The sequence below is a fragment of the Oncorhynchus mykiss genome, chromosome 13 (genome assembly GCF_057628025.1).
Source record: "Oncorhynchus mykiss isolate SJ-2025 chromosome 13, ASM5762802v1, whole genome shotgun sequence".
In the NCBI taxonomy this organism is placed as follows: domain Eukaryota; kingdom Metazoa; phylum Chordata; class Actinopteri; order Salmoniformes; family Salmonidae; genus Oncorhynchus; species Oncorhynchus mykiss.
In genome coordinates this window covers 26,747,501-26,768,803 of record NC_143034.1, presented here as the reverse complement: position 1 = coordinate 26,768,803, position 21,303 = coordinate 26,747,501, and the positions used below count along the sequence as shown (strand labels likewise).

General features: G+C 43.4%; 1 protein-coding gene across 24 annotated transcripts in view; it reads left to right on the top strand.

Annotated features, from left to right (window-relative positions):
- LOC110485800 (myosin-10) overlaps positions 1-21,303 on the top strand; it is a 95,662-nt gene that overhangs the window by 50,669 nt on the left and 23,690 nt on the right. For 9 of the 24 annotated variants that reach the window (XM_090195890.1, XM_090195887.1, XM_036940465.2 and 6 more), the window contains 16 exons: positions 1,920-2,012; positions 7,053-7,116; positions 7,304-7,402; positions 7,647-7,790; positions 7,999-8,094; positions 9,479-9,597; positions 9,944-10,096; positions 11,988-12,161; positions 12,363-12,536; positions 13,433-13,547; positions 19,263-19,456; positions 19,694-19,815; positions 19,956-20,025; positions 20,202-20,362; positions 20,729-20,837; positions 20,997-21,128. In XM_090195890.1, the coding sequence (XP_090052016.1) occupies positions 1,920-2,012; positions 7,053-7,116; positions 7,304-7,402; positions 7,647-7,790; positions 7,999-8,094; positions 9,479-9,597; positions 9,944-10,096; positions 11,988-12,161; positions 12,363-12,536; positions 13,433-13,547; positions 19,263-19,456; positions 19,694-19,815; positions 19,956-20,025; positions 20,202-20,362; positions 20,729-20,837; positions 20,997-21,128 (2,019 nt within the window). Of the gene's footprint in view, positions 1-1,919; positions 2,013-7,052; positions 7,117-7,303; positions 7,403-7,646; positions 7,791-7,998; positions 8,095-9,478; positions 9,598-9,943; positions 10,097-11,987; positions 12,177-12,362; positions 12,537-13,432; positions 13,548-13,805; positions 13,878-19,262; positions 19,457-19,693; positions 19,816-19,955; positions 20,026-20,201; positions 20,363-20,728; positions 20,838-20,996; positions 21,129-21,303 lie in introns of all 24 variants that reach the window. The other 15 variants (XM_036940464.2, XM_090195875.1, XM_090195873.1 and 12 more) reach the window with 3 other exon arrangements.

Sequence of the window (21,303 nt, the reverse complement as noted above, 5' to 3'; positions counted from 1 at the left end):
GGGTCTACGATAGGTGTGAGAAGTGAACAGAGCACAGTTCCCTCCCTCCCTTAACGGGATCTCTAATGATGACTAATTCTTCCTTATAGGATTGAGTGTCTCTGGCCAATAGGATATAGTGTCTCTGGCTTGTGTCAGTGTGTTAAACAGGTCTGTTTCCCCAGTATCTGTCACTGTGCTAAACGAGTGAGTCCTTTTCCTCAGGATCTCTATCTCAATCACTAACTGGAGAGATATGGCCTTCCTCTCTGAGTCGCCTCATTAGCCTCAACTCATCCAGCACCCACCCATCCACCTGGCTCACAGCAGCTATCTGTCCACACATCCTAAACTACCACGCTGGAACACAGCTGTGTACTATGGAATATATGAGACATCTGTGGCTAGATTTATTGGTTTGTCTGTTGCACAAATATACTGGTACTTTTTTATGATCGTACTGTGTAAACGGATTGATTTGATTAGGTTGTTTTGCAGGCTTGGTGGTTAGACAATGGCTTCAATCATCAAGATGGCGCCGACAGATATGGCAGCTCTGCTTCTAGCTCCTAAGCAACTTTGCAGTATTTTGTTTATTTTTTGTGTGATTTGACAAGCATTTCGCTACACCCACAATAACGTCTGCTAAATATGTGTATGCGACCAATAACATTTGATTTGATTTGATGCCTTTGATGTTGGTCTCACAATAGAAAGAGGAAATGCAAACCCAGAGTCCAGATGGGTTTGAACATTCTCTTGTGGATGTGCTGCACTTCAACTGAACCATATGCAGTGTGGAGAGAGTCGTTGCAGTTCTGTTGTGTTGTGTTCCACCACTGAGGTTCCACCACTGAGGTTCTAATCCGTTCCATTCCAAACCCAGAGGTTCTACACTGAGTGACCAGAGAACAGGAAGCACGTGTCGTTAACGCACAGAACAGGCCCAATTTATTCAAAGAAATGAGATTCTCTCCTCTCTCTCCCTATCCTACCATCTCTTTAGTTTTAGTTGGACGTACTGTTGTAGGATATTGAGCAGAGACTGTAAAGTGGTTTCCTGAACATGCTCCATTGATCACATCTGTCTTTTACAGCGTTGCAATACCTGTCGTTTCACTCTCTTTTCTACTAGTTTTTATGGTCATGAACATTACTGGGGAAACAGTGTCCGTCCGCCTACATATGTTTCATGATCAATAGTCTGTGTGATACTATGTGATTGTTAGATTGACATTGACGAACATTAGAAGGGTGATCAGTCATTGTATGTATTGGAAAAATGTTTCTCCTGGGCCAAAAAGTTTTTGTGCTTGTTATTTGTAAAAGGTTTAGTTGGGGGAAGGGGGCATATGTGCTTGTTATTTGTAAAAGGTTTAGTTGGGGGAAGGGGGCATATGTTCTAGTTATTTGTAAAAGGTTTAGTTGGGGGAAGGGAGCATATGTGCTTGTTATTTGTCAAAGGTTTAGTTGGGGGAAGGGGGCATATGTACTTGTTATTTGTAAAAGGTTTAGTTGGGGGAAGGGGGCATATGTTCTTGTTATTTGTAAAAGGTTTAGTTGGGGGAAGGGGGCATATGTGCTTGTTATTTGTCAAAGGTTTAGTTGGGGGAAGGGAGCATATGTGCTTGTTATTTGTAAAAGGTTTAGTTGGGGGAAGGGGGCATATGTTCTAGTTATTTGTAAAATGTTTAGTTGGGGGAAGGGGGCATATGTGCTTGTTATTTGTCAAAGGTTTAGTTGGGGGAAGGGAGCATATGTGCTTGTTATTTGTAAAAGGTTTAGTTGGGGGAAGGGGGCATATGTTCTAGTTATTTGTAAAAGGTTTAGTTGGGGGAAGGGGGCATATGTGCTTGTTAATTGTGAAAGGTTTAGTTGGGGGAAGGGGGCATATGTGCTTGGACCCAGTGCTTTGCTGTAACATCTCTCCTCTTTTTCAGGGTGAATTGGAACGTCAACTCTTACAGGCCAACCCCATCCTCGAGTCCTTCGGCAACGCCAAGACAGTGAAGAATGACAACTCGTCACGATTCGTAAGTAAAGAATGTATACATATTTCCCCAAAATAATGCCTTTTGCGAGACAGTATCGAGCGTCATTTGAAGTCTTCCCTATGTTTATAATGTATGTTCCTCAAGCCACTCATGCCATCTCACTCACTATCTCTTGCTCTAACAACTGGCACTTGAGACAGATTTAGCTGGCATGTGTGTTTGTTGTATTTTTTATTTTTATTTTTTTATTTCACCTTTATTTAACCAGGTAGGCTAGTTGAGAACAAGTTCTCATTTACAATTGCGACCTGGCCAAGATAAAGCAAAGCAGTTCGACACATACAACAACACAGAGTTACACATGGAGTAAAACAAACATACAGTCAATAATACAGTATAAAAAAGTCTATATACGATGTGAGCAAATGAGGTGAGATAAGGGAGGTAAAGGCAAAAAAAGGCCATGGTGGCAAAGTAAATACAGTATAGCAAGTAAAACACTGGAATGGTAGATTTGCAGTGGAAGAATGTGCAAAGTAGAAATAAAAATAATGGGGTGCAGAGGAGCAAAACAAATAAATAAATAAAATAAATACAGTAGGGAAAGAGGTAGTTGTTTGGGCTAAATTATAGGTGGGCTATGTATAGGTGCAGTAATCTGTGAGCTGCTCTGACAGTTGGTGCTTAAAGCTAGTGAGGGAGATAAGTGTTTCCAGTTTCAGAGATTTTTGTAGTTCGTTCCAGTCATTGGCAGCAGAGAACTGGAAGGAGAGGCGGCCAAAGAAATAATTGGTTTTGGGGGTGACTAGAGAGATATACCTGCTGGAGCGTGTGCTACAGGTGGGAGATGCTATGGTGACCAGCGAGCTGAGATAAGGGGGGACTTTACCTAGCAGGGTCTTGTAGATGACATGGAGCCAGTGGGTTTGGCGACGAGTATGAAGCGAGGGCCAGCCAACGAGAGCGTACAGGTCGCAATGGTGGGTAGCATATGGGGCTTTGGTGACAAAACGGATTGCACTATGATAGACTGCATCCAATTTGTTGAGTAGGGTATTGGAGGCTATTTTGTAAATGACATCGCCGAAGTCGAGGATTGGTAGGATGGTCAGTTTTACAAGGGTATGTTTGGCAGCATGAGTGAAGGATGCTTTGTTGTGAAATAGGAAGCCAATTCTAGATTTAACTTTGGATTGGAGATGTTTGATATGGGCCAGGAAGGAGAGTTTACAGTCTAACCAGACACCTAAGTATTTGTAGTTGTCCACGTATTCTAAGTCAGAGCCGTCCAGAGTAGTGATGTTGGACAGGCGGGCAGGTGCAGGTAGCGATCGGTTGAAGAGCATGCATTTAGTTTTACTTGTATTTAAGAGCAATTGGAGGTTAACACAGTGTCCAAAGAAGGGCCAGAAGTATACAGAATTATTATTATTATATATTATTATATAGTATTAACCCGATGTAGTTTTCCAAAACTTCCTGGAATATTTTGATGATAAGGAAGATACATCAATGGAGAGGAATTGATTGTCTTCCTATTATTACACAGGAACATTCCAGCAGGACAAGAAACATTTCTGCTAATCATTAATGACTGCTTTGATTCTGGATCCAGTTAAGATTAGAGAGGGTTGTTCTGTTCAGCACAGTCAAATCACTGCCTCATGCACAGGGGTAGTCTAATCCAGACCACAGGACAGTAGAGACCAAGATGAATGTAGTCTAATCCAGACCACAGGACAGTAGAGACCAAGATGAATGTAGTCTAATCCAGACCCCAGGACAGTAGAGACCAAGATGAATGTAGTCTAATCCAGACCCCAGGAATGTAGAGACCAAGATGAATGTAGTGTAATCCAGACCCCAGGAATGTAGAGACCAAGATGAATGTAGTCTAATCCAGACCCCAGGACAGTAGAGACCAAGATGAATGTAGTCTAATCCAGACCCCAGGACAGTAGAGACCAAGATGAATGTAGTCTAATCCAGACCCCAGGACAGTAGAGACCAATATGAATGTAGTCTAATCCAGACCACAGGACAGTAGAGACCAAGATGAATGTAGTCTAATCCAGACCCCAGGACAGTAGAGACCAAGATGAATGTAGTGTAATCCAGACCCCAGGACAGTAGAGACCAAGATGAATGTAGTCTAATCCAGACCCCAGGAATGTAGAGACCAAGATGACTGTAGTCTAATCCAGACCCCAGGACAGTAGAGACCAAGATGAATGTAGTCTAATCCAGACCCCAGGACAGTAGAGACCAAGATGAATGTAGTCTAATCCAGACCACAGGACAGTAGAGACCAAGATGAATGTAGTCTAATCCATACCCCAGGACAGTAGAGACCAAGATGAATGTAGTCTAATCCAGACCCCAGGAATGTAGAGACCAAGATGAATGTAGTCTAATCCAGACCCCAGGACAGTAGAGACCAAGATGAATGTAGTCTAATCCAGACCACAGGACAGTAGAGACCAAGATGAATGTAGTCTAATCCAGACCCCCAGGACATTAGAGACCAATATGAATGTAGTCTAATCCAGACCCCAGGACAGTAGAGACCAAGATTAATGTAGTCTAATCCAGACCACAGGACAGTAGAGACCAAGATGAATGTAGTCTAATCCAGACCCCATGACAGTAGAGACCAAGATGAATGTAGTCTAATCCAGACCACAGGACAGTAGAGACCAAGATGAATGTAGTCTAATCCAGACCCCAGGACAGTAGAGACCAAGATGAATGTAGTCTAATCCAGACCCCATGACAGTAGAGACCAAGATGAATGTAGTCTAATCCAGACCACAGGACAGTAGAGACCAAGATGAATGTAGTCTAATCCAGACCCCCAGGACATTAGAGACCAAGATGAATGTAGTCTAATCCAGACCCCAGGAATGTAGAGACCAAGATGAATGTAGTCTAATCCAGACCCCATGACAGTAGAGACCAAGATGAATGTAGTCTAATCCAGACCACAGGACAGTAGAGACCAAGATGAATGTAGTCTAATCCAGACCCCCAGGACATTAGAGACCAAGATGAATGTAGTCTAATCCAGACCCCAGGAATGTAGAGACCAAGATGAATGTAGTCTAATCCAGACCCCAGGACAGTAGAGACCAAGATGAATGTAGTCTAATCCAGACCACAGGACAGTAGAGACCAAGATGAATGTAGTCTAATCCAGACCCCCAGGACATTAGAGACCAAGATGAATGTAGTCTAATCCAGACCACAGGACAGTAGAGACCAAGATTAATGTAGTCTAATCCAGACCACAGGACAGTAGAGACCAAGATGAATGTAGTCTAATCCAGACCCCATGACAGTAGAGACCAAGAGGAATGTAGTCTAATCCAGACCCCAGGACAGTAGAGACCAAGATGAATGTAGTCTAATCCAGACCACAGGACAGTAGAGACCAAGATGAATGTAGTCTAATCCAGACCCCATGACATTAGAGACCAAGATGAATGTAGTCTAATCCAGACCACAGGACAGTAGAGACCAAGATGAATGTAGTCTAATCCAGACCACAGGACAGTAGAGACCAAGATGAATGTAGTCTAATCCAGACCCCCAGGACATTAGAGACCAAGATGAATGTAGTCTAATCCAGACCCCAGGAATGTAGAGACCAAGATGAATGTAGTCTAATCCAGACCCCATGACAGTAGAGACCAAGATGAATGTAGTCTAATCCAGACCACAGGACAGTAGAGACCAAGATGAATGTAGTCTAATCCAGACCCCAGGAATGTAGAGACCAAGATGAATGTAGTCTAATCCAGACCCCAGGACAGTAGAGACCAAGATGAATGTAGTCTAATCCAGACCACAGGACAGTAGAGACCAAGATGAATGTAGTCTAATCCAGACCCCAGGACAGTAGAGACCAAGATGAATGTAGTCTAATCCAGACCCCATGACAGTAGAGACCAAGATGAATGTAGTCTAATCCAGACCACAGGACAGTAGAGACCAAGATGAATGTAGTCTAATCCAGACCCCCAGGACATTAGAGACCAAGATGAATGTAGTCTAATCCAGACCCCAGGAATGTAGAGACCAAGATGAATGTAGTCTAATCCAGACCCCATGACAGTAGAGACCAAGATGAATGTAGTCTAATCCAGACCACAGGACAGTAGAGACCAAGATGAATGTAGTCTAATCCAGACCCCCAGGACATTAGAGACCAAGATGAATGTAGTCTAATCCAGACCCCAGGAATGTAGAGACCAAGATGAATGTAGTCTAATCCAGACCCCAGGACAGTAGAGACCAAGATGAATGTAGTCTAATCCAGACCACAGGACAGTAGAGACCAAGATGAATGTAGTCTAATCCAGACCCCCAGGACATTAGAGACCAAGATGAATGTAGTCTAATCCAGACCACAGGACAGTAGAGACCAAGATTAATGTAGTCTAATCCAGACCACAGGACAGTAGAGACCAAGATGAATGTAGTCTAATCCAGACCCCATGACAGTAGAGACCAAGATGAATGTAGTCTAATCCAGACCCCAGGACAGTAGAGACCAAGATGAATGTAGTCTAATCCAGACCACAGGACAGTAGAGACCAAGATGAATGTAGTCTAATCCAGACCCCATGACATTAGAGACCAAGATGAATGTAGTCTAATCCAGACCACAGGACAGTAGAGACCAAGATGAATGTAGTCTAATCCAGACCACAGGACAGTAGAGACCAAGATGAATGTAGTCTAATCCAGACCCCAGGAATGTAGAGACCAAGATGAATGTAGTCTAATCCAGACCACAGGACAGTAGAGACCAATAGGAATGTGGCCAAATGAGGATAAAATACAATGGCCTGGACTGGTCTCAGATCTGTGTATGTGCCAACTCATCTGACTATAGTAGTTGACTAAAGCACATACAGTTCTGGGACCAAACTAATTAAATGTAGCCTTATTGTGATGTGACTCAGAGGGAGAAAAGGGAAGGCCTTGCAGCACAGTGTGAGACCTGGTTGAGGGAGACGTGGATGCAGTGAAATGGTTTGTCTGCTTTTTTCACCCTCCGTTTCTCTCTCCCTCAAGGGAAAGTTCATCCGGATCAACTTTGATGTCACCGGATACATTGTCGGGGCCAACATCGAAACTTGTATCCTTCCAAACAGCTAGCTTAAATGTTCCATGCAAGCTATGATATATTAATCATTTACATAAACTGACAGATTTTGATGGGGATTGTTGTATTATGCTAATTAGATCCGCATAAATCTACTCTAGGGGGTTAATATCTTTCCTTACTGTATAAAGGCTGCCCTTCCTTGACTGTGATGGGACAGATCTACTGGAGAAATCAAGAGCTGTTCGCCAAGCCAAAGACGAGCGCACCTTCCACATCTTCTACCAGCTGCTGTGTGGGGCGGGAGAACATCTCAGGTGTAAGTAGTCTGATATGTATCATCAGCATAACGTCAACAACCCGGACCCATATGGCCTCTGTAAAGAATAGTCACCCTCATGCAGAACATTGTTTCTCTAGCCGTTGGCCAGAGGTGTCTTGAAACACACTCAGACTCTGTGTCGTTCACTACCTACCTAGACTGTCAAAAATGCATGTTTGCCTTTTGTCCTTTGTGACCTCGGAGCAGCTATCTCAACATCATTTCCTGTTCCTCTGTGTAGCGGACCTGCTCCTGGAGGGCTTCAACAGCTACCGCTTCCTGTCCAACGGCAACATTACCGTCCCTGGTCAGCAGGACAAAGACAACTTCCAGGAGACCATGGAGGCCATGCACATCATGAGCTTCTCCCACGACGAGATCCTGGGTACCACCATCCTCACTCTCATCTGTCTGACTGACTGACTGTCTGTCTGTCTGTCAACTTTTTAAAGCCCTTTTTACATCAACACTTTACAGCTTTACAGTAATTATTATAACTTTACGTGTTCATAACAGTTCCATGTATTCCAACAAACACAGAGCAGTGTGTGGCTTTCATGATAAGTTTATGATAACGTTCTCTGTTCTTGCAGCCATGCTGAAGGTGGTCTCCTCCGTGCTTCAGTTTGGGAACATCGTCTTCAAGAAGGAGAGGAACTCAGACCAGGCCTCTATGCCTGAGAACACAGGTAGCCGACATTGACCCGCTGTGCCCCCGGCACACACAGCAACATTCACACCCCCGTTACACCTGTCTGTTGTCACATGTATTGATGTCAAGGAAGCTCCTCACATTCTCACGTTCAGACCTTATCTTCCTCTTCCTCATCTTCCTCCCAGACCTGTGCTAACCAGCCTGAGTCAGACGTCAGAGCTCTAACGATTTAACCTTCCCATCTCTCCTGGCCCTGTCACCCACCTTCAAACAACAGAATTATTCAGATTTACTCCCCTACTTTACTTAGAAGGAAAAACAAATGAAGACTTTGCCTCAACCCCGTGTGTTACTGCTGCATTCTTGGCATTTCAAGAGGAGAGGGTATCAGTGAGTGTCAATGCCGTGGCCCAGACACTTATTACCAAATGTGGAAAACAGATCTAGGGCAGAAGCAGATGTTTTTAGCAGGCTCTGCGCTGGCAACTCTACCCCTGGAAATGATACAGATTTATCATTCTTACCTCTCCAGAAGCTCCCGCCTTGACAAATATTTAAAATTCAAACATCTTCCCAGTTCCAAAAGACAAATATCATAAAAGCCGCTTTGACACGTCTTAAATCGAGTCTGTGTTAACCCACGGGTGTTCTAAACAGCTGTGTGTTTAACTACCCCCTACCCTGAGCTCTAGTCCAGACCTGGGTTCAAGTACTATTTTAAGTTATTTCAAATACTTAACCTGTGGTTGGTTGAGCTTGTCTTTTGCAATGGAACCAATACAAAAGTCCCAAAAGTGCAAACCCCATTCACCTGACACTCCAGACAGACTAGAGCAACTGCTCAAAGTAATTGAAATATTTCAAATAGTATTTGGATCCAGGTCTGCTCCAGGCATACCTTAGAGTTACTGGACTGGCATGGGGAGGCAGTCACTCAGTTCAGTTCTTACTTATTATTCTTTACCATTAACGGTCAAATGTGAGCAACTTCTGGCAGAAGGGGGAGAATGTAATTCTTAGCTACCGACCATGGGGAGCTGTGGCCTGCTGCCAGTGGTATGTATTTTCTGGTGGTCTCAAGCGGTGGTCCCACTGATGGAAAGTATATGGTTTTTACTGTGTTTTCCCACTCACTGGGGTTTATGGGAATTGGAGGATTATAGGATTATCCATCGGGTCTATATATATATATATATATATATATATATATAAAATCATATCCCAATAACGTTTAACTCCTCAAATGTTGCTACTTCATTCCCTGCTACTGCTTTGAGTCTATGTAAGGGATATTTGAGTATTGTAAAGTTATTTGTGTTGCCTGTAATCACATCTTGAGAACGAACGTTTAATGTTATTACTGTTTTCCCTTTTTTCACTCACTCCTTTATCTCCCTCTTCCTCCTCTCCTCTACCAGCGGCCCAGAAGTTGTGCCACCTGTTGGGGCTGAACGTGATGGAGTTCACCCGGGCCATCCTGTCTCCAAGGATCAAGGTGGGACGAGACTACGTCCAGAAGGCCCAGACCAAAGAACAGGTAAAACACAAATGCTACGCCACAGAAGCTTTCCTTGCTTCACTCATCACCCCTCTATGGACTCACTGTACTGCTGACTCTGCATCAGGATAATGTTAGTACTGTGGGGTGTGGTTCCTGTCCACCTCTGTGTTAGATTTATAACAACAGAGAGGTCTAGCCGTGAGACCCCAAGGCTGAGAATGGCAGACTTACTTGCCAAGTCATACCACTGAAAGACAATCTAATAAGCAATGCATATTTCTCTCTCTCTCTCTCTCTCTCTCTCTCTCTCTCTCTCTCTCTCTCTCTCTCTCTCTCTCTCTCTCTCTCTACCTCTCTACCTCTCCCCCACCTCTCTCTCTAGGCTGACTTTGCAGTGGAGGCTCTGGCCAAGGCCACATACGAGCGTCTGTTCCGCTGGCTGGTCCACCGCATCAACAAGGCCCTGGACCGTACCAAACGCCAGGGGGCCTCCTTCATCGGCATCCTGGACATCGCTGGCTTTGAGATCTTCCAGGTACTTAAATGCGTAGTCCTCAACAGGTACTTACAGTTTTTCTCAATTGCTAAAACACTAAAACCCATTGGCTGAACAAAGTTCTCAGTTGCCTGGACTCATTTAGCTAATTATGCAGTCTGTTGTCAATACCTTAAACCATTTCACATGGTAAAACACAATTTGCAGATCTCACTTTTCAGCAAAACTCTAAACACATTCTCATTCTCAAAACACATTCTGCATTCTAATGCACATGTCATCCATACTGGTAAACACAAGTGGCAACAATCAAATACAAATAGAGAACACATGTCATTGATTGAACACAACCACTCGAAATTGATTTAACCTGTTTCAAATGATGTGACACAACCAATATAAGCCAGTTCAGAGAGCAAACAGGTTGTTGAAGGTGGGAAGGAGAAAGTCTGAGAATGGATACTGTAGTACTGTGCATTGTAGGCTGTATACTGTACAATGGACAAATTGTATGGCCCTGAACATTGAGCTTTCCATTTATTAACAGTACTGACTGCTCAATAGATTTTGACTGGTTGTAGGTTCATATCAACAAAGAACAAGAATTACAGTATCACAGAGACAAAGGACAAGTTTGTGAGATGTAGGGTACAGTACTGTAAAAATAGGGGTACAAGGAGGAGGAAGAACAAAAAACAAAATTGCAAAGAGCAAAGCGGAGTAGTAATTTCTGATCAATTTTGAGCTACTATGATAGAACATGTTTTCGTTCATCAAAAGACAATGCCGGAAAAATATGAATATTTTTTTAGATTAAAAATGTACTTCTTCCTGAGAATTGTATGTTTTGAACAATGTGTTATCTATTTTTCGGGGGATTGTTTACTGACTGCTTGAGAGTGTATATCATTTTGATCACTTTGTTTATGAGAGCAGTGTTTGATTTTGAACACAGGTAAAACTGTTTTGAGGCGAATGTTTCATTTTGCGAGAGGAGTCAGAGGTTATGTAAATAGTGCTTGAAGATGAGGTTTTGTGTTTACTGTTTTCAGGAAATGGAGCAAGGTTTCAGAAATTGTGTTTTAGCAATTGAGAAAAACTGTAAATACATGGCAAATAAGGCTTCCACTAGGTCCCTCCATCTCTTCCAGATACAGAGAAAACAGCTAGAGAAGAGAGAGGGGACTTGGTTTAGTTCATCCTGTCTATGGAACTGGTCATATGAATGATCTAAGGACATTTTTATGTGGGGAAATGGTCTGATTGACATTTTTGGGAAACAGCTGATCATTTATCCTGTGTACCAATTGCACTTTGGTGTCGTCCTCATTTAGTTTTATATCATTCACACCAGGGTCATTAATTGATCTATCACTTGATAGACGATAGTTATCATGCGAGGCTTGTTCAACAAGAGGCGAGTTCAGACGGTTCAGACATTGCTGACATGAACCTTGTCGTCGATTAGAACACTCAATATCTCAAGATCACTAAATCTTGTGCTGAAATTCCAACCTGTCTGTTTCCCTTCTGGTTTGTGGCAGCTGTTTATTCCCCCACTAAGAGCCTTGGCTGCAGCGTTGTAATGTTGAGCCAAAAGAACAGGAAAATAAATCACGATCCCTGGGATCAATTTAATCATAGCAAACAAAACTCAATCAGCTGCAGTTATTGTTTTGTAAACTGTAAAAAGCAGTAGGTGCCAGTTTGAGCTGAAGACATCTTAGAAGTGGTATTCATTGGTGTTTCATAAACAAAATAATGTAGTCTTGTTGATTTTACATATCTGAAACTCCTTACGAATCAATTTCCCCCTAGGGATGAATTAAGAAATAATCCATCTTACTGCTTTCTTTACTTTTGAGACAAAGTTCCTTGAGTTTCTGAGTTCTGAAAAGATCAAATCAATTTATATGCCTTTCTCCTGTAGCTGAACTCGTTTGAGCAGCTGTGCATCAACTACACCAACGAGAAGCTTCAGCAGCTGTTCAACCACACCATGTTCGTCCTGGAGCAGGAAGAGTACCAGAGAGAGGGCATCGAGTGGAGTTTCATCGACTTCGGCCTGGATCTGCAGCCCTGTATCGACCTCATCGAGAGGCCGGTCAGTATCCGTTTAGTGAGTGTGTGTGTGTGTCCTCCTGTGCTGTTGTCAATACTTGGGTCATGTTCAATGAGCAGCTAACATTTTGAAACAGAGTGAATCAGTAAGGAACAAAGTAAACTAAAACAATTTGTTTTCCGTTGATTCACTTTTTTTCCTGGTGTGCTATTGAACATGGCCCTATGTGCTGTCATCCTGCAGGCGAACCCTCCTGGTGTGCTGGCTCTGTTGGATGAGGAGTGCTGGTTCCCCAAGGCCACAGACAAGACGTTCATCGACAAGCTGGTCCAGGAGCAGGGCACCCACTCCAAGTTCCAGAAGCCCAGACAGCTAAAGGACAAGGCTGACTTCTGCATCATCCACTACGCTGGCAAGGTACGGACCGGTGAGATTACATATAGGTGGTGGAGGATAGTTTAAGGGATAGCTTGGTTTTTATTTGTAAGACAAAGATTGGTGTAAAAATCCAGAAAACTATCCCTTTAAAAACGTATGGCTCTGCCGCATTCCTCGAGTCAAAGATTAAACATTTACAATGCACTGGGATGTATTATAGACCGATTTTTCCGCTGAGGCAATGTTTGGGGCTATTTTTATGTATCCACTTACAAGTTACTTTGGTTTACGTCATCTGCACTACTTGTAGACCCCAGAGCCTTTGGTTTGTTGTGTTCTTGGAGGCACACCAGGTCCTTTCAAGCTGCGGGATTTACTTCCAGATCTTCTGATTTCTCAGAGGCTTTCCCCTGTAGTGGTCTTGGAGGCACACCAGGTCCTTTTGGAAAGCCACCGTTATAATGTATAAGGCATTGTCTGTTCCGTCACTAGCCCCTATCCTGTTCCCATCAACCTCTGGCTGCTGTATCGCTCTTGACGCACAACTTCTCCTCTGTGGTATTGAAATTCCGCAGGAGTATCATCCTGGTTTTATGTATCAGATACGTGGGAGGAGGTTTGGCTAGTAGCTCTAGCGTCCAGTCAGTGTTGCGCAATAGAGACCCGGGCCCTTTCCAATACAGGCAGTCCTGCGGTACACCGTAACCACATCTGTTCAATATTATGTCGACGTCGTCTTTAAACACACTTTCCTGGAATGATTTGGAGTCTTATGTCACCCCTAGTGAAATGAATTTGGAACCTCAACGGTCATTTTGTTGTATATCACCACTCTCCGACAGTTCAATTCAATAAACTTTATTCATCCCTGAAGGGCTATTATTGCTTATATCTCTCTAGGCCTGGATGGTTCTGACCTTCTCCCCCCTCCCCAGGTGGACTACAAGGCAGATGAGTGGCTGATGAAGAACATGGACCCCCTGAATGACAACGTGGCCTCGCTGCTCAACCAGTCCACTGACAAGTTTGTGGCCGAGCTCTGGAAAGATGGTAAGTTATGGCCCCTGTCCTGTCCACATGGTTAACAGACAAGGAATGTGTTAGCACTGGCTTGATGATTAACAGTTATTATTCGTTAGATTGGTTAATCCATCATAATTTAGGCCTATTTGTTTTAGAGATTGTCAATGTACAATGTTTGCTGCTTATTTAGCTAACATGGTACCAATAGTAATCAGTCGGACTTCAGCCTTCTAACCTCTGTTTATGTTTTCAACCTTTTTCTGTTTTTATTTTCTCTTCTGTCAGGTGTTTTTATCCCCCTGTCTCTCTGTATCGTAGAGATACAGAACAATGTCACTAGTCTTGATGAGCCTCCAGGTGAATGTAATGACTGTAGCTGTAGCAGGTTCCATGCTTACCAGCGCAGCATCGTGTTGTCCATAGAGATAGATGACGTTTTATGTTGGTACATGCTGATGTAGATCCATGGCTTACCAGCGCAGCATCGTGTTGTCCATAGAGATAGATGACGTTTTATGTTGGTACATGCTGATGTAGATCCATGGCTTACCAGCGCAGCATCGTGTTGTCCATAGAGATAGATGACGTTTTATGTTGGTACATGCTGATGTAGATCCATGGCTTACCAGCGCAGCATCGTGTTGCTCATATAGATAGATAACGTTTTATGTTATGACATACTGATGTAGATCCATGGCTTAGCAGTGTAGCATGGTGTAGACTACCTCCATACAGAGGCTCCCGTCGCTTCTAGGCTGCATGTCATTGTTGGTCGTCTCCAATGTCTCAGTACTAGTATAGTAGTCATTAGGCTAATGGATGGCAATACCTTTCAGTAATGCTCTACTCCTGCTAGCATAAGATACTGCCTACTTAGACTGAATTGGTCTGAAAAGCCTTTATTATTGTTTTGTTCAATTCAAATTATGTAATGATTATACCATGAAGAAAATACAACAAACAATAATACGGGCTTTTCAGAGCAATTTAGTCCACTTTCCGGAGAGTAATTACGGTATAGGTACCTAATCATTTGGTCACGGAACCTACTTTGTATTAGATCCATTACTGAAGTGTCTGCCAATTTACTACTTGGGAATAGGGGAGACCTAATGTCTTATACAGACAGGTGTCACGCTTCATATATCCTTGTTGTTGACAACACACACAACCAAAAGTATTCACAGTTATCTTCCTATTTCCGCACAATCTGTCACGGTTCCCCGCCCCAATAGGGCATAAACCAAACATTCTCCTTATTGCTATTGCTTATACACACAAATCATGTTAAAAAACATTTGAATATCTTTTTGCTTTTCTAACTGTGAATGAGGCTCTACTCCAGAACTTATAGGCAACCTTCTATCACCATCCACATTCCTCCTTTGTCCTTCTCCATGGACTACTTCTCTACAACCTACCATACCGTACTAGTACTCAAGTATGACACGTTATCCATACACACACACTCTACGGCCACTGCGGCTGGGACTTTCTTCCCACTTACGGATCTTGCAGGGGAACACCCCCCACTAGAGACTTATCCTACATGGAACCTACCCTACACTGTAGTGTCACCCATGGAACTTGCAGGGAACTAATTCGGGACCTACTCGGGACCTATTCGTACGGAACCTACCCGTAACCCTATATTTTTATGGATCTTGCAGAGGAACACCCCCACTTGGGACCTATCCATACGGAACCTACCCTCCCCCAATATTTTCCGACTGGTTGTAACACGATGGGACTACTGAATAAACTTAGGCTTTCTAGGTCCGTGTCCAATAATTCATTCAGCCTACGACTCTCATCTCCCCAAGATGTCAGAATGAGTTGTAACAGGTGTAGGAACTGTGTCTACCTTGTTTTTGGTGCCGGCTCCTGTTTCACTGATTCGGACTCTTTAGTTCGACTGTAAATCGTGGTGAATCCTGCCGACAACGCCAACTGTTAGGTTCTGAACAAGCAGAAGCTCAAACCAAGTTTATTCACCCACTGGGTCATACAGCTGCAAAGACAAAGACATGTTTATATAAGCACATATATTTATACCCTCCTACGAGGCAGAGTCAACTCCTTGCACATATTGACAGCCACTACACCTCTGTTGCTAGTCAGGAACTGAATTGGCTCCTCTCACTGGTGTAGTCATGGCCCTGCCTGATGCTGGAATCTTTGTGGGCATGGCAGTATATGTGTGTGGGATTGGACTGTTCCTTCTCACTTCATCTGACCTGATCTCGGGCCGAATTCCTCGCTCCTCCCTAACGACTATCCTACCATCAGTGACTGAAACCAGTTGCCCTTTGCCTCCCTCCTTAGGAGCCATGAGATGTAACAATAACATGTTTGACAGAATGTACACTTTCTGCACTCTTGTCTCAGTCAGTAACTTTCCATAAACTTAGTTCCTGTCCACCCTCCATTGACCCCAACATATACATTTTTTGTACATATACAGTAATCAAGAAGTTCTAGTCTGGTAACATGACTAAGTATATTTCAAGCTAGAATCCAACAATAGTGACAGAATCACACATTACTTCCCAAGCGAAGTCCATTTTTTAAATCTCCTATAGGTGGTTGTAGCATAGCCTCTGAATGTCATAGAGACAAACCAAAGATATCCCATATGCATCGTACTCACGTCTTTCCCCCGCGTTTTACAACTTGTTTCTAGCACAAACATTGCGTTATTGATCACTTTATATAATCTGTTTTTTTTGTTGTGTTTTTTTAAAGGAAAATATTAAGCTAGCAAGGGGTAGGCGTATGCTTTTAGCCATTTTCTTTAACAAAAGCCACATCAATTCGAGCCCTGGTTTTAACTTAATACACTAAGCTCTTCACTGACACAGATATTTAAGGAGTGCATGGTGACTGAAGGACTTGGCTGACAGTCTGTGGATAATAGACTATAATTTTATCTGTCAAACAGGTAGGCCTACTTCTTATATCTTGAATAGGAAGAAAAAGGCTCCAACACAAAGCCCTCTTGTTGTTAGTAGCCTAAAGTCAAATTAAAATGAAGATCGTTTAAATTAATTAGGCCTTCTTGAATTAGCATTTCAGCACCCATGCGCTGTCAATCTCCACAGCTGACACTTCTTTGTAATGTAAGCTATGTAAATTACTTGAAAAAGGCTTATTGTGAGGTTAGTAACTCTGATAAATAGCTTCATTATGGGCAACGAAACATTGTTTTTTATTAAAATCAATTATAGCAGTAGCAAGCTTACCTCCGGTCCTCATTCTCATCTTCACGCTCTTCTTCTCAAACTGAACAGGACATCAGTAGGGCTGGTCAGCGCACACACAAATATAGCATTTTGGGGACGAAGCCTTTGACTTGCTTCCTGAAGTGCCACCTTACACAGCACAACCATTGGTTAGGCTGCACAAAATACTATAGGCCTACATCAACAAGAGCAGGGCTCATGATTGGGACAGCCTATCAATTGCAATGTGTAATTCAACTCTCCCTCGCTCTCTCTCACTCTATCGCACCTGCTGTCACGACCTAAGAATGCTCGGCTATGAAAAGCCAACTGACATTTACACCTGAGGTGCTGACCTGTTGCACCCTCTATAACCACTATTATTATATGACCCTGCTGGTCATCTATGAACATTTGAACATTTTGAAGAACAATCTGGCCTTAATGGCCATGTACTTTTATAATCTCTACACAGCATAGCTAGAAGAGGACTGGCCACCCCTGGTTCCTTTCTAGGTTTCTTCCTCGGTTCCTGCCTTTCTAGGGATTTTTTCCTAGCCATCGTACTTCTACATCTGCATTGCTTGCTGTTTTGGGGTTTTATGCTGGGTGTCTGTATAAGCATTTTGTGACATCTGCTGACGTAAAAAGGGCTTTATAAATCAATTTGATTGATGGATTGATTGAGAGTGTAGCCTATTTTTACACCATCCCAGCAGCGCATAAACTTAGGAAGGAAGTACATTTTCTTCGAAATATGATGTTGCCCTGTGCTTTTCCAAGCGTGCTCTTCATGTAGCCTAGGCCTATAGTCTATGGATCATTTTATTGAGACTACAGTAGTGGCACTTGATATTGCGCGCCCAGCAGAGAATCAGGGATGAGGGGCATCATCAGGCACACATCCAGATATAATAAGCAACTCATTCTCGAACACTGAGCAATACACTCTTAGAAAAAAGTGTTCTTCGACTGTCCCCATAGAATAAACCTTTTTGGTTCCAGGTAGAACCCTTTTTGGTTCCAGGTAGAACTCTTTTGGGTTCATTGTAGAACCCTCTGTGTAAAGGGTTCTACATTGAACTCAAAAGGGTTCTGCCTGGAACCAAAAAGGGTTCTTCAAAGGGTTAGATAGCAACTTTTTTTCTATGAGTGTATGACGTTGAATCAATTCCAAATGACATGACCCTCCCCTGGACTAAATAAAACAAAATTGTAAACCCGCCCCCTGACTGAAATTGAAAAAGCATGCCCCTCCCCCATTTTCCTCAGGGTAACAATAGTGTACATTTTGACCGCTTCCTTACAGTATGGTGGAAAGGTTAAGAGCACTGGTTATTCAGTATTCCAAACCAAAGCCTATTCTCCTTTCTGAGTTTTATTCCCTTTCCAAGGCATATATTTAAGCGTAAAGGGAATTAAAGAATTGAGGCTTGACTGACGAAAGATTAATGGCATTCATTTCCCCCTTTTATTTTTTCAAAGTAGTAGAGAATTGGAACCACATGTAGTATTTGGCATTTCTCTTGGCCCGATTCTACAGTACTATAGACGTTGATACACAGCAGGTGTGACAGTGGTACAATATCTACAGACTAAAAACGGAAAGTCTGGAACTTTGTAGGACATTCCTGGAGTTCTGTTTGCCTGAAAACCCTAGAAGCCTAATAACACAGTTGGAGGTTTGATTTTGATGAATTACCTGTATGGACACTTGGATAAACAATTGTTAATTCATCAGCATGCCTCGTATCAAAACTATTTTATGCCACGTGTTGGAAATATGACACTTGTCAACACGCCAGCCCAGAAATAATGACACACCAAAATGAAACGAGGCATGTTGTGAATCTGAAGTTACGGGTATGAAATGGCCCTGTCAGATTATGCTAATATGATGAAAAAAAGACAATGTGTAGGAAAGGTCCCAGGCTGTGAAATGCCTTTAGTTTCATTCCAAAGAATAGGCCTTTAATTTGTAGTTATCCTAAAAGGTTGTCACTTTGAATGACTGCTGAAAGGAGTAGTGTGGGAACATAGTGCTGAAGAAGACCTGTTTTTACCGCTAGCAACCATCCCACCCTTCATCAGCTGTACCTGAAGAACGTTTATGAATACAGACCCTGGAACCAAGCATGTATACTGTATAGCAGTGGTTCCCAACTCCGGTCTTCCAGTACCCCCAACAGCACACATCGTTGTTGTAGCCCCGGATAAAAATGCCTGATTCAACTCATCGAGGGCTTGATGATTACTTGGCGTGTTGAGGTCCTCATCTGTCTACACCTTCAGCTGACACACATTGCTGCTGGCTGCTGCTACTCCCAGCTTCCTCTGTCTGTCTGCATGCCTGTCTGTCTGTCTGTCTGCATGCCTGCCTGTCTGTCTGTCTGTCTGTCTGTCTGTCTGTCTGTCTGTCTGTCTGTCTGTCTGTCTGTCTGTCTGTCTGTCTGTCTGTCTGTCTCCAAGTCCGACCCCCCCCCTCTTCTAACCCCTTTCCTTCACTCTCTCTCCTCGCCAGTGGACCGCATCGTGGGCTTGGACCAGGTGGCGGGCATGGCGGAGACTACGTTCGGAGCCACCTACAAGACCAAGAAGGGCATGTTCCGCACGGTGGGCCAGCTCTACAAGGAGTCCCTCACCAAGCTCATGGCCACCTTGAGGAACACCAACCCCAACTTTGTCCGCTGTATTATCCCCAACCACGAGAAGAAGGTGAGTAGTATATCCTGTCATACTTTACATGTCAGTCTAACTATACCAGGCCACCTGTTCTATACTAAAGCCCACAGAAGGGGCGAGACTTGAATTGATCTCTTAACTTCAGGGTTTTCTCTGAGTATATATTGCTAGACCTTCTGTAGACACAAGGTTAATAGGTAATAGTCTTTGCTTGTACACCTGTACCAGTTTTTATTATTTATTTATAACACTTCACTTCATCACTGTCAGGCTGGTAAGCTGGAGCCCCATCTGGTTCTGGACCAGCTGAGGTGTAATGGAGTTCTGGAGGGAATCCGTATCTGCAGACAGGGCTTCCCCAACCGCATCGTCTTCCAGGAGTTCAGACAGAGGTAACCACGGAAACAGAACACGTAACTATTGTGCTTGTGTTCTTTGTCTTCACTGTGAGCAGACTAGACTGCCCTCACTTACAGTGATCTCTGGGTATATGCCCATGTGTTAACTCCTAAAACCTCTCTATTTATCTGAGGTACGAGATCCTGACCCCTAATGCCATACCCAAGGGCTTCATGGACGGGAAACAGGCCTGCGAGAGGATGGTAAGGGCTTCCAAAGTTATCTATTAATTAACTAACACAATGAGCAAAAGTGTTGAAACTCATGAAAATATGAGTTGTGTCAATGCACCAGCCTGTTTAAAATTATACAAATAACAAACAAAAAATATCTGACTTGCATGCTGACTTTTCTCATTTTCTCCTGTGTATGGTAACAGATCCGAGCGTTGGAACTGGACCCCAACCTGTTCCGTATCGGCCAGAGTAAGATCTTCTTCAGGACCGGAGTCCTGGCCCACCTGGAGGAGGAGAGAGACCTGAAGATCACTGACATCATCATCTACTTCCAGTCTGTCTGCCGCGGCTACCTGGCACGCAAGTGAGTCATTAGGATTAATTATTGATTCATAACTTAATTCATATTTATATAGCCAGACTTTCCAGACTTCCAGACTTCAAATCACTTTACATAGTAAGTACCATGACTCAGCAGCCCCACTGTCTCTCCCCTATCACTCAGTCAAGTAGGTTTAAATGTCCACCTCATTACTGAGGCATGTTCATGCCCTTTGATTTCAATGCAACTCACAAAAATGGGGCATAAGTACAGATAAGTTATGAAGTTGCTAAAACTGTATAAAGTCAAAATGATATGTGTTATGTTTTGAGATACAGTTGTGGCCAAGTTAAGTAGCTAAAGTAAAACTGTATGTGATATCAGTCTCTTAATTATGTTTCTCCTCAGGGCGTTTGCTAAGAAGCAGCAGCAGCTGAGTGCTCTGAAGGTCCTCCAGAGGAACTGTGCTGCCTACCTCAAGCTGCGCCACTGGCAGTGGTGGAGACTCTTCACCAAGGTGAGTGGGGGTTTTACTGATGGAGCGTGCCGCGAGACCACATCTACACACTCTGTTAACAGGATGCATATGACCATTTCTCTACACCTTATCCTATTCCCTTCTTCCTTTCCTCCCTCCCCTGACCTTGATGAGACCCTCCTCCTTTTTCCCTTCCAGGTGAAACCTCTGCTCCAGGTGACCCGGCAGGAGGAGGAGATGCAGGCCAAAGACGATGAGCTGGTCAAGGTGAAGGAGAGACAGAGCAAGGTGGAGGGAGAGCTGGTGGAGATGGAGAGGAAACACCAACAGGTGAGTTACTACCTGGAGTTACTACCTGATCCCCTTACCATGGTTCTACATCTCAATTTAGCTATTCTTCTGAAGTATGCACTGCCGAAGATAAAACAACATGTGAACTTACTCCAGTCATTGTTAATGTAGTTGGCTTCCATAGTTCATGCTGTGTAGTACTAGTTCGGCCACT